Below are 14,081 nucleotides of genomic sequence, written 5' to 3' on the forward strand. Positions count from 1 at the left end.
ATCAAAGCCGTGAATAATGGGGTATTCCCACGTCAAGGTGGAGTACTTTATTGGCACTATAATCCCATACCCATTTTATTCTGTTGACTGCCTTAAATTCCCCTTCCAGTATCCTTACATGTGATTATCTGAACACACACACACACACACACACACACACACCAAACATAAATGTGTCATTTATATATAGAGAGAAACTAACTTTATTTAAATGTACTAAATATTTTTTGTGTATGGTTCACAGAGCTATAGATAATGCCTTGCCTTCATCATTGTCAAAAAATGGTCACAAGCATCAGAAACATCTCTTATCCAAAATCAATTGTGATAAAGAAATGAAGGAAAACAACAGGGCAAACTTGGCTACTAACAAAGATGCGTTCCAGCTTACACTGGAAGAAACTCAGAAACTCCTAGAAGATCAGCATCTAAGCAGTTTGCAAGTATGAAACTATAAATGTTAATATTTTAATATCTAGTAATAATTCTGTCCCATCTCTGCATATTCTACACTAAAGAAAAGTATGCCATTCACCGAGGATAGCACGTGGATGAATCAACACAAATTCATCACAGATACTACAGAAATAATTTTTTAGATTTTTCTACCTTTTGCTCACTTTTCACTCTGCTTTCTCTATTCTTTTGCCATCTCTCATATTTGGAAAAATATGCTTTATGAATGTTATTTTCTGATCAAAAATGAAAGCTATTTTAAGTAAAATGTAACATAAGTATCATTGTTAGACACTGGATTATAAAAAGCATCCTTAAAATTTATAATACATGTGGACATTAGGTTCTTAATGAAAATATGTCGCAATTAGCTAGAAATGGCATTTCTGTTCTAGCTCTCTGATCAGGCATTCACTTTGTTTTCTTTCCCCACAAATGAGTATGAGTTTCAGCTCATTTTCTTGAAATGTTTGCGCACTTTATTTTTCATGAGTAACTACACACCTTTATGAGATTCTCAATAGGCTGGTATCAAGATTAAATTCATAACCTTGGCCTGATTTATCCAATAACTAACCAATTGTGACAAAGCTGAAAAACAGCAAAGCAGGAGACTTCTGGCTATGATGAAATGCCTTCCTGCTGTAAACAACCATAATTCTGAATAAAGTATCCGAAACAGCTGTGTCTAGACATTAACCAACAGGCACTATCAGCTGTGATCTGAAAAACAGGTGAACAAATGAGAGGAGCCCTATACTCACTTAGGCTTTTTATCTGGACATATTCTCTGGACGAGCCTCAAAAAAATCCACAGCTAACCCACTCTCTGTCTCTTAAAGACTAAAATCTAGTCAGACAACATAAGGTCCATGATGTCCAATATTCCATCAAAACTTACCAGACACGTAAAAAAAAAAAAAAAAAAAAAAAAAAATAGGGCCCATAACCAGGAGAGAAATTAGTCAGTATAATCAGTTACACAGAGGGCAGAGATGAAAGATTAACAGGCAGGGAATTTAAAACCGTTTTTGTAAATATTTTTAGGGAATTAAAGTAAAAATGATTCTGTTGGAAAAAGATATTTTTTAAAGAACCAAATAGACCTTCTAGATCTGAAAAATATTTGAAATGAAAATTTCACTGGGTGGACTTAACAGTACAAGCATTACAGAAAAAAAAAAAAAAATCAGTGGCCTTGAATACATGGCAGTAGAAATGATCCATATCGAAGCATTGTAAGAAAAAGACGGGAAAAAAATGAACAGAATCTTGAGATGACATCAAGCAGTCTAACATACATTTAATTAAAATCCCAGAGTATTAAAAGAAATAATGGCTGAAAATGTCTCAAAGTTGGCAAAACTGTAAATCCTCAGATCCAAATAGCTCAGCAAGCTCCCCAAAGGAGAAGTATGCACACGTGTACACACTCACACACACCCTGCAAAGGCGCATCAACATTCAGTGCAGCTACACAACACAGGGAATGTAGTCAGTGGTGTGATAGCTTTGTGTGGGGACTGGGGCGGCCACACTGGTGGTGAGCACGGCATCACATACAGATTTGTGGACTGTGTTGTACACCTGAAACTAATGTAACATTGTGTGTGTCAACTGTACCCATTTAAAAAATTATTTTGAAAAATTTACCTAGAGAGAGAAAAAGATCCACCTACACATGTGGGTGAGCAAAGACAAGACAGACCACATTAACTGTAGGACAGAAGGCAGCAAAGCATTTTTAAAGTTCTGAGAAAGAACAGAAAACTTCCAACCTAGAATCCCATATCCAGCTAACAATATCCTTCTAGAACAAAGGCAAAATAGGCATCTTAAACAAGCTGAACACCACTGTGCTACACCAGCATCTGAGCTAGAAGAAATGCCACTGGAAGTTTTTCAGGCAGAAGGAAAATGATACCAGATGAGAACTCAGTTCTGTAGTGACAGCAGATTAATGGTGGTTAGTGGTGGACAGGTACGGACTTTCACTGTTAGATATGGTGGGTCTGGGTGAATAGTTCGTCAAAATCCATCAAACTATATACATTTAAAATGCATTTAGTAGATAAGTTTACCTCAATAAGGTTGATTTTAAAACTAAAACACAAAAATACTGAAAGACAACAATAAATTAGTACAGTTACATCAGTAACTTACAAGCAGAAGTTGAAGCTGATCATAGGTTTCATTTCTTAGGTATGAGAAAAAATCTGGGGGAAAAAAAGTAGTTTAGTGAAATCAGAAATCACTAAACTTCTTTCCAGGTGCTTTGGGATATGACGCCATCAGAGACCTATGACAACAGAAATCTTAGAGCCATGAATATCACGCATACATCTAGAAAGACCCTCAAACCCAGATTTCTACATCTTATTACATGTAAACTCAAAGGAAGCCCTCCTGGGTTTCCTTATCATTATCTATTAAAACAGCTCATCTGCAGAAACAGGCAGTGAAGGACCTAAGCTCTGTTTTGTTCTCCCGATTAGGCTAGTGACCGACCATCGCTTTAAAAAGACCCCATAGTCCTGAAGGATGTGAGAAGTAGGTGGTAAACGCTAGGAATATCAAACTCTCATGAATCTTTTTCAAAACTTACTTCATGATAATATATCAATAAGCATCAACTATACAAACTAAAATATTTTTATTCTGTATTCAGTTTCCTGGGTTTCTTCATTTATTTAATGGGCTAGAAAAATAGTATATTTTTGTTTAGGATCAGAATATTTAAATTTTCTAAAATTCATGAAAAATCTTTGAGGACAATAATTTCCTTTTGAGTCCATTTAACTTTTTGACTAGGATTTATAATCTAAAATCCTCTTGAATATATTTATTGATATGTGATACAGATCAGTACATTCTAGGTATATGTGAGAAATTAGAAATATCTTTAAACATATACCATACTTTGAAGTAATCATGAAATTTTATTAAAGACTGATAAGTTCCATTAAATTTCATTGAAATAGTGATGAGAATGTCTATGAAATTCATAGAAATTATTACTGTTTTAAGTCTCAGAAAAGGAGTCATTAAAATCCAGAATTCTCAATTCTACATCCACATTAGAATTACCTGGGGAACTTTAAAACAAAAATACCAATACATGAGCCCCATACCAGTCTTAAAGCAGCAGGACCCAGGCCTAGTTATTTCTACGAAGCTCCTTATGTGATTGCACTATGCAGCCGGAGTGGAGAACTCGACTGTATAGGCCACAGGCTTAACTGTTATACAAAGATGTAGCCCTACCTACAGGAAGCTCACGTTAGGGTCACAGAACTTTAGGGATCTCATGCAAATCCAGTGAAGGTTTCAGGGGAAAAAATACCATTTGTAAATAACTGTTTTTCAGAATTTTCAGTTGCTGTTATGAAACTTTCAAGAAACGCAATACTCCAAATGGAATAGCAATAGCTATAATTAGGTAGTTAGTTCAGGCGTAGAAATTAAAGCAAACACACTTTATCGTAAGTCTTTGTTGGCTCCCTCTTTTTCACTCTGAGGACTACTCAAGGGATATAGGCTATTTATATACTTATAGTGTCTGTAGTCATTATTTTATATGCCAAGGACAATAGGTCTAAGTAACAGTGGGGTGTTGAATCATTAATTTTGGCATTTGAAAAGTTCTAAGCTATGGAACAATGGGTTTTTTTTTCTTTCAGAAATTTTGTGATGAAGTTAATCAAATAACAAACTCTGAAACCCTCTCAAGTATAGACAGTCTCGAGGCTGGGGAACATGAAGAAATATATTTAACAATTAACACGGAGCTTTCCACATCAAACCAGCAAAATTCTGTTTCTCTCAAATCAGTAAATCTACAATCAACAAATCTAAGCTGCTTTGATGAAGATAAACTGTCACTCTCTAAAACTCAACATATAAATAATTGGCTCATAAATGTACATGATCCAGATACTCGGACTGTCACTCCTTTCTCAGATATTTTAAGTAAACCCAATGTTCTATCTTCTTGTGAACGTTTTAACGGTACAGAACAAAATCCACCTGTGGAAAGAGTCACAAATACTGCTAATAATTCAGTAACCTTTGTGTATAGTCCTCCCGTATGTGTACAAGATGGAAAAAACAAAGAGGTCTCCAAAACCAGCGCTGTGAGAACAACTCAATCCTCTTCTGGAGTGTTCAGAAGAGAGAGACCCTCTGTTACTGAGAGCCCGGCATTTAAGTTCAGCAGGTTCTCTAACCGCACCACTCCAGACTCCCTAACACAGGAAACGGCTGCATCTACAGAGCAAGGGAAAAATTCCGAATTAATACAGGAAAATAGAACTACTTCAGTTCCTACTTCATTTGTCCCCACAGCGACACCTTTATTTTTGCCTAATACGCAATCAGCTAGGCCCCTACCAAACAGCAGCCTACATATAAAAGAAATCGACGCAGTGCAGTGTTCTGATAAGTTAGGAGAATTGAAAAATGTAACAGATGAGAAGATAAAATATTTTAATTGTAATAAGGAAGACTGGCCTTTATTTTCAGATGATTTTCAAGTTGCCTATATACCTCACAACTCTGATTCAAAAGATAGAAAACAAAAAATAGCGGAAACAACATCAGTGTCTAACGTAATCTCTAACTGTGACTTGGTCGGTCAGCACAAGAAAATGAAATACAACATTCATGAGAGAAACGGTGTAAGGTTTCTTAAAAGTATTTTAAAAAAAGAATCTAAATACGAACACGATTGTTTTAAGGCACTAGTTATAAACCGAAGCTTTAAGTTCGGAAATCAAAGAGCAGCAGCTATCAGAGATAGTATTGAATTAACAAAAGAAAAAGGTACAGAAATCCCAAAGACTATTAAAAAACTGAGGTGGTTTGATGAAACCGGAGATACAGAAAAAACCGCTGCGGATACTCATTCATTGAAGAAGAGAACAGAACTATCTCAACAGTGGTCTCAACCATTCCACGTTCAGACTAAAAGTGGTGCTGCCAGCAACATCATTAACGCTCCTGCCTGTCCTGTGAATGCTGCTGAGGGAACAAAGCCCACGGAGGGCTCTATCTCTGAAAAGGCCGCTGCTTTAGGAGAACCTGGGACAGACCGTGCGCCTCGGAGCTGTCTCATACCTTCAGGTTATGATGTTGCTGAACAAGCGTGGCCAGCCTCAGAAAAAGAGGAAAGCCAAGCCCCTACACCTAGTGGTAATTCTAAAGCTCAGAAAGCTCACCCACGAAGAGGTGGCGCAAAAGTCGTGAGGAGAACGAGATGTGCTCAAGCCCAGGCACACTCTGCGCGTACCAGCAGAAAAGGCACTGTCGTTCGGCCACAGTCCGCAAGCAAAGCCGACGCGTTTTTACCAGCTCGGGGTAGACTGACTGTGCCTCATCCTCCCCCTAAGTCTCCGTCGCATATGAGGGGTGGTAAAGATACACAGGTGTCTCAGTGTCCGTCAGTAACGCTTGAAAATTCTCAAAACGTCATGACACAAAACTATTTTAATTCACAACCTGTGCTTCCAACAGAACACAGGTTAAATGAATGGAATCAAGAAAGTAGTTTTCCGCCCTCAGATGTTTGCTCTGAATTAGCCACTACGATGCCTTCTCTGCCATACTGTTCTCCTGAGTGCCGAACTTTAGCAAAAATACATCTTTCAAACGGCATGCAAACGGTTGCCCAGCAAGGTGGGGTGTTTCACTGCACTCACAGATGTCCTGTTTATGAAGAAAGTCATCACACTGTGACTCTTAGAACTACTAAAGAAGAATCTGTTCCCTTGTGGAAAAGACGAAATAATATCCTAGGTCAAAATGAAAAGGCTGCTGGTAAGAAAAAACTTAGATATTTTTATAGATAAAGCGTTCAGCTTTTAAATTCATGTGAAATTTTTCTCATTGAGGTATGGCTGTGTACACCCCGTAGATATAATATTAAATAATAACTTAGCCTTATAAAAATAACTAATCTCATGAGGCACCTGGGTGGTTCAGTCGGTTAAGCATCTGACTTCAGCTCAGGTCATAATCTCACGGTCTGTGGGTTCAAGCCCCATGGCGGGCTCTGTGGTGACATCTCGGAGCCTGGAGCCTACTTCAGATTCTGTGTCTCCCTCTCTCTCTCTCTCTGTCCCTCCCCTACTCATGCTGTCTCTCTCAAAAATAAACATTTTTAAGAAAAATGTTTAAAAGTAAATACAAATTACTAATCTCCCTTAATATTCTATCCTTGTCTATCTAGCTGAAGCTTTTAAGAGAATGACCCAACCTTTGCTCAACTAAAATTAGAAACTTTTCCCAGCCTCCATTTTTTTCTGTGACTTTTCTTGTTAGTTTAAAGGAGGGAAAACAAAGAACAGGGTCCAATTTTTATCCCATATCTTTCTGTCATTACATTACCCCAGTATTATAGTCAAAATTTCTGTCAAAATAAGCACAGTGAAAAATATTTTTAATTATTCTAAATAGGTAAATAAATGTGGTTATAATACTTTCTTTCATTTTTCTTTAAAATGTTAAATTGAATAGTTACAAGCTAATCATAGGTGGCGTTTGACCTTCCCACTCCCTTTCCAAAAGAGCGGCTGCTCTACTTTTAGATGTCATGTATGCTGGGTTACATATGGGGGAATGATAGCATTCCTTTATACATTTTTGAAAATCAGTTCCCTATAAAATGCCATCACCCTTAGTAGCTGGTTAACTCCTGGTGAAGCTATTTTCCTCTGGAGGAATGGACTAGAAGCCCATAAATTTGCCTACCAGTAGTGATCAGTTGCCTATTGAGAAATAGATAAGACTTGGGAAAAAGTCAGAAAAGCAATTCTTTCCTTTTCCCAAAGGTATGACTAAATACTAAGATGATGTAAAGAGGGAGTCAGTTTAAATTTTAATATTCAAACTCTTCTATAATTAGACTGTGAGATTTTAAGGACAGAGGGCTTTTATTGTAATTCATTACATGGTACTTGGTCATCACCCAAATTTTTCTTAAATTGATGGACACAAGTCATATCAGCTAAATGCAAAGACTCCAATCTAAAAATCTTCAGTAGTTATCTATAAAAATCTAAATTGTTTTTTCATTTTATTTTCTTCTCATCAGGACAAGTGCCCTCCTTCATTCCCATCCCCTGTTGCCCCAACCCTCACCTTCACTTCCCCTCTGGTGACCCCCAGTGTGTTCTGTGTAGTTCAGAGTCTGGTTCTTGGCAAAAACCTACATAGTTTTAAATTACTTTCCTCACTAAAGATTTTATTCTCTTTTTATCTAGTCATTACACAATGTGACTTTAGTTCTCACCCTACTTCTCCCCCTCAAAAAAGATGAAAGCTTTATATAGATTGGATATTCTAAAGTAATGATAAATTAATTATAATGGTTACGTTTTTGAGTTCCTACTCTGTGCCAGTTACAGTGCTAAGTGTACACTTTGTGTCTCATTTAAGCCTCACAACAAGCCTGATAAATAAGTATTTTTTAAAACCCCATTTTGCAAAGGAAATTGAATTGCCCAAGGTCAAAAGCTAATAAATACCAAAGTTAGCATTTCACTCCAAATACCTGTGGCTCCAAGTCCCAGGAGTTTTGTACTAAAACTGTATAATAAATGTAGGTATTAAGCAAACATCATCTTTCAGAGCCTGAGCTGATCGGGAAAAATATAAGGAAACATAATTTCCCAACAACTTAAGCATGGAAGAGTAACATATTAAAATGATGTTCTCATTCTCAGATGAATGAATATAATGTATGTTCATCTGGAGAAGTCAATATGTTTCTAACATTTAATCGTAGAGGTAGTTCTTCGGGGTAGTTGAGCAGGAACACTGGAAAATATAATGAATTTTAACAGTTTTAGTCCTGCTTTTTTTTTTTTTAATTTTTTAATATTTATTTATTTTTGACAGAGAGAGAGAGAGAGAGAGAGAGAGAGAGAGAAAGAGAGAGAGAGACAGAGTGCAAGAAGGTGAGGGGCAGAGAGAGAGGGAGACACAGAATCTGAAACAGGCTCCAGGCTGCGAACTGTCAGCACAGAGTCTGACACGTAGCTCGAACCCACGAACCTTGAGATCGTGACCTGAGCTGAAGTCAGACACTTAACCAACTGAGCCACCCAGGCACCCCATTTTTAGTCCTGCTTTTAATATTTCTTTTTAATTTTTCTTGACCTGGAGATCAAGTCACATGCCCTATTGACTGAGTCAGCCAGGTACTCCTTTTTAAAAAAATTTTTTATCAGGCAGGCCTGTTTTTAAAGAGATACAAATACTCAAACTGTTGTGTGTTCTTCATGTGTAATCATACTCAGAAAATCCAGTACTAACAATGCTAAATACGTGGTTTGTCCAAACTATCTAAATATTAAACATTTCAAGTGAACCCTTTACTGTATGGAATTAGCAAAATGACCCATACCTCACACCATACACACAATCCCAGGTGGACTATAGATATAAATAAGGAAAGTGAAACAGGAAATAATGTAGGGAATATGTTTATGACTTTAGGGTGGGCAAAGATTTATGTGAACGTAAAAAACACCATTAAGGGGAAGATTGACAAATTGTACATTAAAATTACAAATTTTTTTCATCCAAAAGCACCGGTAAGATAATGGAAAGGTAAACCACAGAGAGATGTTGGCAGTGCCTAGTACCAAGAAAGAGCTCATATCCAGAATATATGAAGAATTCTTATAGGTGATAAGAAAAAGACAACCCAACTGTATCAGTCAGGGTTCAACCAAAGAAGCAGGTCCAGTGAGATGTATTCACCTTTATTGCAAGGGACTGGCTTCCGTGAGTATGAGAGCTGGCAAGTTTGACATTTTTAGGGCAGGCCAAGAGGACGGGCAAGCCAGAGCTCACAGGGATGCACTGAAAGTTGTGGTCCACAGGCTGAACTTTGTATTCTCTCAAGGAAGCCTCAGTCCTGCTTTTAAGACCTTTGAACTGATTGAATCAGACGCACACAGATTATCCAAGGTAATCCCCCTTACTTAAAGCAAATTGATTGACCTAAAACCATCTATAGAATACCTGCACAGCAACACCTACTATAGTATTTGACTGAACAATGGGACTGTAAACTAGGTGGTACATCGGAAAGACCAGCACACCCATTTTTTAAAACAAAATATTTAAATAAGATTTTCAGGGGCACCTGGGTGGCTTGGTTAAGCAGCTGACTCTTGATTTTGGCTCCGGTCGTGATCTTGTGGTTGTGAGATTGAGCCCTGTGCCAGGCTCAGTGCTGGGTGTGGAGCCTGCTTGGGATATTCCGTCTCTCTCTCTCTCTCTCAAAATAATAATAATAATAATAATAATAATTAATAGTAATAGTATGTTTTTCATATAGGAGGATAGACAAAAGGTCAATAAACATGATAAGATCTCAGGCTCAGTCCTCAGGAAAATCCACATTAAAACAATTAGATACAACTACGTACAGCAGCATGGCTGGAATTAAAAAGATCCAATACTAAGTGTTGGCAAAGATGTGACACACCTAGAAACTCTCATATCTGCTAAAGTTAAATTCAATTAACCTTGAACAACACAGATTTGAACTGCACTGGCCCACTTACAAGCGGATGTCTGCAGCACAGGACTGTAAATGTATTTTCTCTTATGATTTTCGTATCGTTTTCTTTTCTGTAGTTGACTTTACTGTGAGAATACAGCATATAATATGTATGACTTACAAGATAAGTGTTCATCTAGTGTTTCTGTTATCAATGAGACTTCTTTGTTAGCAGTAGGCTCTTAGTTCAGTTGTGAGGGAGCCAAACATTGCAGAGTTTTGGCCACACAGAGGTCTGAGTTGTTCAAGGGTCAACTGTGATGGGCATGTCCTATAACCCCACAATTCCAGTCTGACAGAAAAAGACATGTCCATGAGCTATATAGCCAGGACCTGAAATTACCTCAGAAGTCCTTTAACACTGATATAGAAAGAAAATGAAATCACATCACTCATTCCATGAAACACCACAATGAATGAAAATTGGGGAGCCACTGCTAGGAAACAGTAACATAGATGAGTCTCACGCCATAATACTGTGCAAAAGAAGCCAGTCACAAAAACACACATTCCATTCTATCAGGTTTATATTCATCTTCTATCAAGAACAAGCAAATCTCTGGTGGGGGGCGGTATGTGAAAACAGGGAAGGAGGGACGCTTTCTCAGTGCTAGTTTTACTTCTTTTTGATTTGGATGGCTGTGCAATCTGGGTGTTTATATGGGATCTGTATACCCACAATTTGTACACATTTCTACAGGCAGTTTTACTTGCATTTCTTCAAAAGCCAAATGATGTCAGCATATAAATCCTGTGAAATATGATTTCAAACAGGATGCATTTTTTTTTTCCTTTTCCAGGTAGTATCCAGAATATCTTCAAAGAATAAGAAATGTGATTACTAAAAAGAACCAAAGATACAATTGAGTTTAACTCCTACATTTTATGGATAAGGACATTGATACACATTATAAGTGAAATTATAGCTTGAGATAACATAGCTAGATTAAAGCAGAGGCAGGATTTTGTATTACAGCCCTAGTGTTCTTACCTTACAGTACATCTAGTTTTCATGAGATCAGAAGTTTTTTTTAAAATGTTTATTTATTTTTGAGACAGAGCGAAAGACAGAGTGCAAGTGGCGACGGGGCAGAGAGAGAGAGGAAAACAAAGAATCCAAAGTGGGCTCCAGGCTCTGAGCTGTCAGCACAGAGCCCGACACAGGGCTCGAACTCACAACCCGTAAGATCATGACCTAAGCCAAAGTCGGACGTTTAACCAACTGAGCCACTCAGGCGCCCATGATGAGATCAGAAATTTTTTTTTTTTTAATGTTTATTTTTGAGAGAGACAGAGCGTGATCAGAGAGAGGGAGACACAGAATCCGAAGGAGGCTCCAGGCTCTGAGCTGTCAGCACAGTGCCTGATGTGGGGCTCGAACTCACAAAACATGAGATCATGACCTGAGCCGAAGTCGGATGCTCAACTGACAGCTACCCAGGCACCCTGAGATCAGAAATTTAATCAGAGACCCTGAAGCAAATTATTCTAGGTAAGGATTAGATAGTGTGCTGGTCACTATTCCAGGCACTTTACATATGGAGACAAATTTAATCCTCACAATAACTCTATGAGGTAAATAATATAACTTCCATTTTATAAAAGAGGAAACTGAGGCAGACAGAGGGCTAATAACTTGTGTAAGGGACATTGCTAGGCTAAATGGCATAGTCAGGATTAAAATGGAGGCATTCTGTCTCTAGCATCTATGCTCTTAACTACTTAGCTATTGTGCTTGTTTAAAAAAAAACAACACAACTCAGGGGCCTGGGTGGCTCAGTCAGTTAAACTTTAGACTCTTAATTTGGGCTCAGGTCATGACCTCACAGTTCCTGGGTTCAAGCCCTGTGTCAGGCTCTGCACTGACAGCACGGAGCCTGCTTGGGATTCTCTTTCTCCCCCTATCTCCCATCCGTCCCTCCCTCCCTCCCTCCCTCCCTCTCTCTCTCGCTCTCTCTCTCTCAAAAAATAAATAAACTTTTAAAAAATAAATAAAATGCCTTAAAAGGCATAATTCTATGGAAGTTTAACTAACCTTATTGTGGTAATCATTTTGCAGTATATGTGTGTATGCAATCATCAAATTGTATGCCTTAAATTTACATAATTTATATATCAATGCCATGTCAATGAAGCTGGAAAATCAAAAACTAATTTTTATTGTATTTTTTACTTGAATTCCAGTATAGTTAACATACAGTGTTATGTTAGTTTCAAGTGTACTGTATAGTGATTCAGCCATTCCATACATTACTCAGTTAATCACGTTAAGTGCTGCTTCATTATTAGTGTATAGAAATGCAACAGACTTCTGCATATTAATTTTGTATCCCGCGACCTTACAGAAATAATTTATCAGGACTAGTAGTTTTTTGGTGGAGTCTTTATGACTTTCTATGTATATAATATGTCATCTGCAAATACTGAAAATACTACTCCTTCCTTACTGATTTGGATGCCTTTTATTTCTTTTTGTTGTCTAATTGCTGTGACTAGGGCTTCCAGTACTCTGTGGAAGGCTGTCCATTTTCCATCGCTTTTCTTGTACCTGACCTCAGGAAAATCTGTTTTTTGTCCTTGTGTATGATGTTGCTGTGGGTTGTTCATACATGGCCTTTATTAGTTTCTATCCTTTCTCTTGTTGATGGTGATGTATCACAGTGATTGATTTGCGAATATTGAACCACCCTTGCATCCTGGGAATAAATCCCACTCGATCCCGGTGAATGATTTTTTTAATGTATTGTTGGATTCAGTTTGCTAATATTTTGTTGAGGAATTTTGAATCTGTGTTCATCAGAGATATTGGCTTATAGTTCTCTTTATTTTTTCAGTACCTTTCTCTGGTATTGGTTTCAGGGTAATGCTGGCCTCATAGAATGAATTTGGAAGTTTTCCTTCCTCTTCTATATTTTGGAATAGTTTGAGAAGAATAGTTATTAACTCTTCTTTAAATGTTTAGAAGAATTCACCTATGAAGCTATCTAGTCCAGCTATTTTGTTTGTTGGAAGTTTTCTGATTACTGATACCATTTCATTGCTGATAATGTGTCTGTTCAAACTTTCTATTTTTTCCTGCTTCAACTTTGGTAGGTTATATGTTTCTGGGAATTTATCCTTTTCTTTTAGGTTGTCCAATTTATTGACATAATAATTTTTCATACTATTTTACAATCATTTGTATTTCTGTGGTTTCTGTAGTTATTTCTCCTTGTCCATTTCTGACTTTGGTTTATTTGAACCTTCTTTTCCTTTTTATTTATGAGCCTGGCTAGAAGTTTATCAATTTTATTGATTTTTTTCAAAGAACCAGATCCTGGCTTCATTGCTCTGTCCTATTGTTTTTATTGTTTATATGCCATTTATTTCTGCTCTAATCTTCATTATTTCCTTCTTTCTGCTGTTTGGGGGTTTTGTTTGTTCTTTTTCTAGCTCCTATAGGTGTAGGGTTAGGTTGTTTATTTGAGATTTTTCTCGCTTCTTGAGGTAGGCCTGTACTACTATAAACTTCCCCCTTAAAACCACTTCTGCTGCATCCCAAAGATTTTAGATAGTTGTGTTTTCATTTCCATTGGTCTCCATGTAATTTTTATTTCCTCTTTGATTTCTTGGTTCACCCATTCATTGTGTAGTATTTGTGTTCTTTCCAGAGTTCTTCTTCTGATTGATTTCTAATTTCCTAGGGTTGTGGTCAGAAAAGATGCATGGTATGATTTCAGTCTTTTTTAATTTGTTGAGTCTTGTTTTATGGCCCAGTAGGTTATCTACACTGAGAACATTCCATGTGGACTTGAAAAAAATGTGTATTCTCTTTTAGGATGAAATTTTCTGAATACACTGTTAAATCCATCTGATCCCGTGTATCATTCAAAGCCACTGTTTCCTTGTGATTTTCTGTTTGGTGTAAGTGAGGTTTTAAAGTCCTATGATTATTGTATTACTATCGATTGGTTCCTTTATGTTTGTTATTAACTGTTTTATGTATTGGGGTGCTTCCATGTTGGATGCATACATATTTACAATTGTTATATCTTCTTGTTGGATTGTTTCCTTT

General features: G+C 37.2%; 1 protein-coding gene across 5 annotated transcripts in view; it reads left to right on the forward strand.

Annotated features, from left to right (window-relative positions):
• The window catches only part of CEP126 (centrosomal protein 126), a 104,363-nt gene that overhangs the window by 53,979 nt on the left and 36,303 nt on the right, over positions 1–14,081 (forward strand). For all 5 annotated transcript variants that reach the window (XR_006208047.1, XM_042957573.1, XM_042957572.1 and 2 more), the window contains 2 exons: positions 245–443; positions 4,137–6,270. Coding sequence is in view for 4 of the 5 variants with exons in the window: in XM_042957573.1 (XP_042813507.1) it covers positions 245–443; positions 4,137–6,270 (2,333 nt within the window). In the remaining variant the exon portion in view is untranslated. The remainder of the gene's footprint in view (positions 1–244; positions 444–4,136; positions 6,271–14,081) is intronic.

This window comes from Panthera tigris, chromosome D1 (assembly GCF_018350195.1).
Source record: "Panthera tigris isolate Pti1 chromosome D1, P.tigris_Pti1_mat1.1, whole genome shotgun sequence".
Taxonomy (NCBI): Eukaryota; Metazoa; Chordata; class Mammalia; order Carnivora; family Felidae; genus Panthera; species Panthera tigris.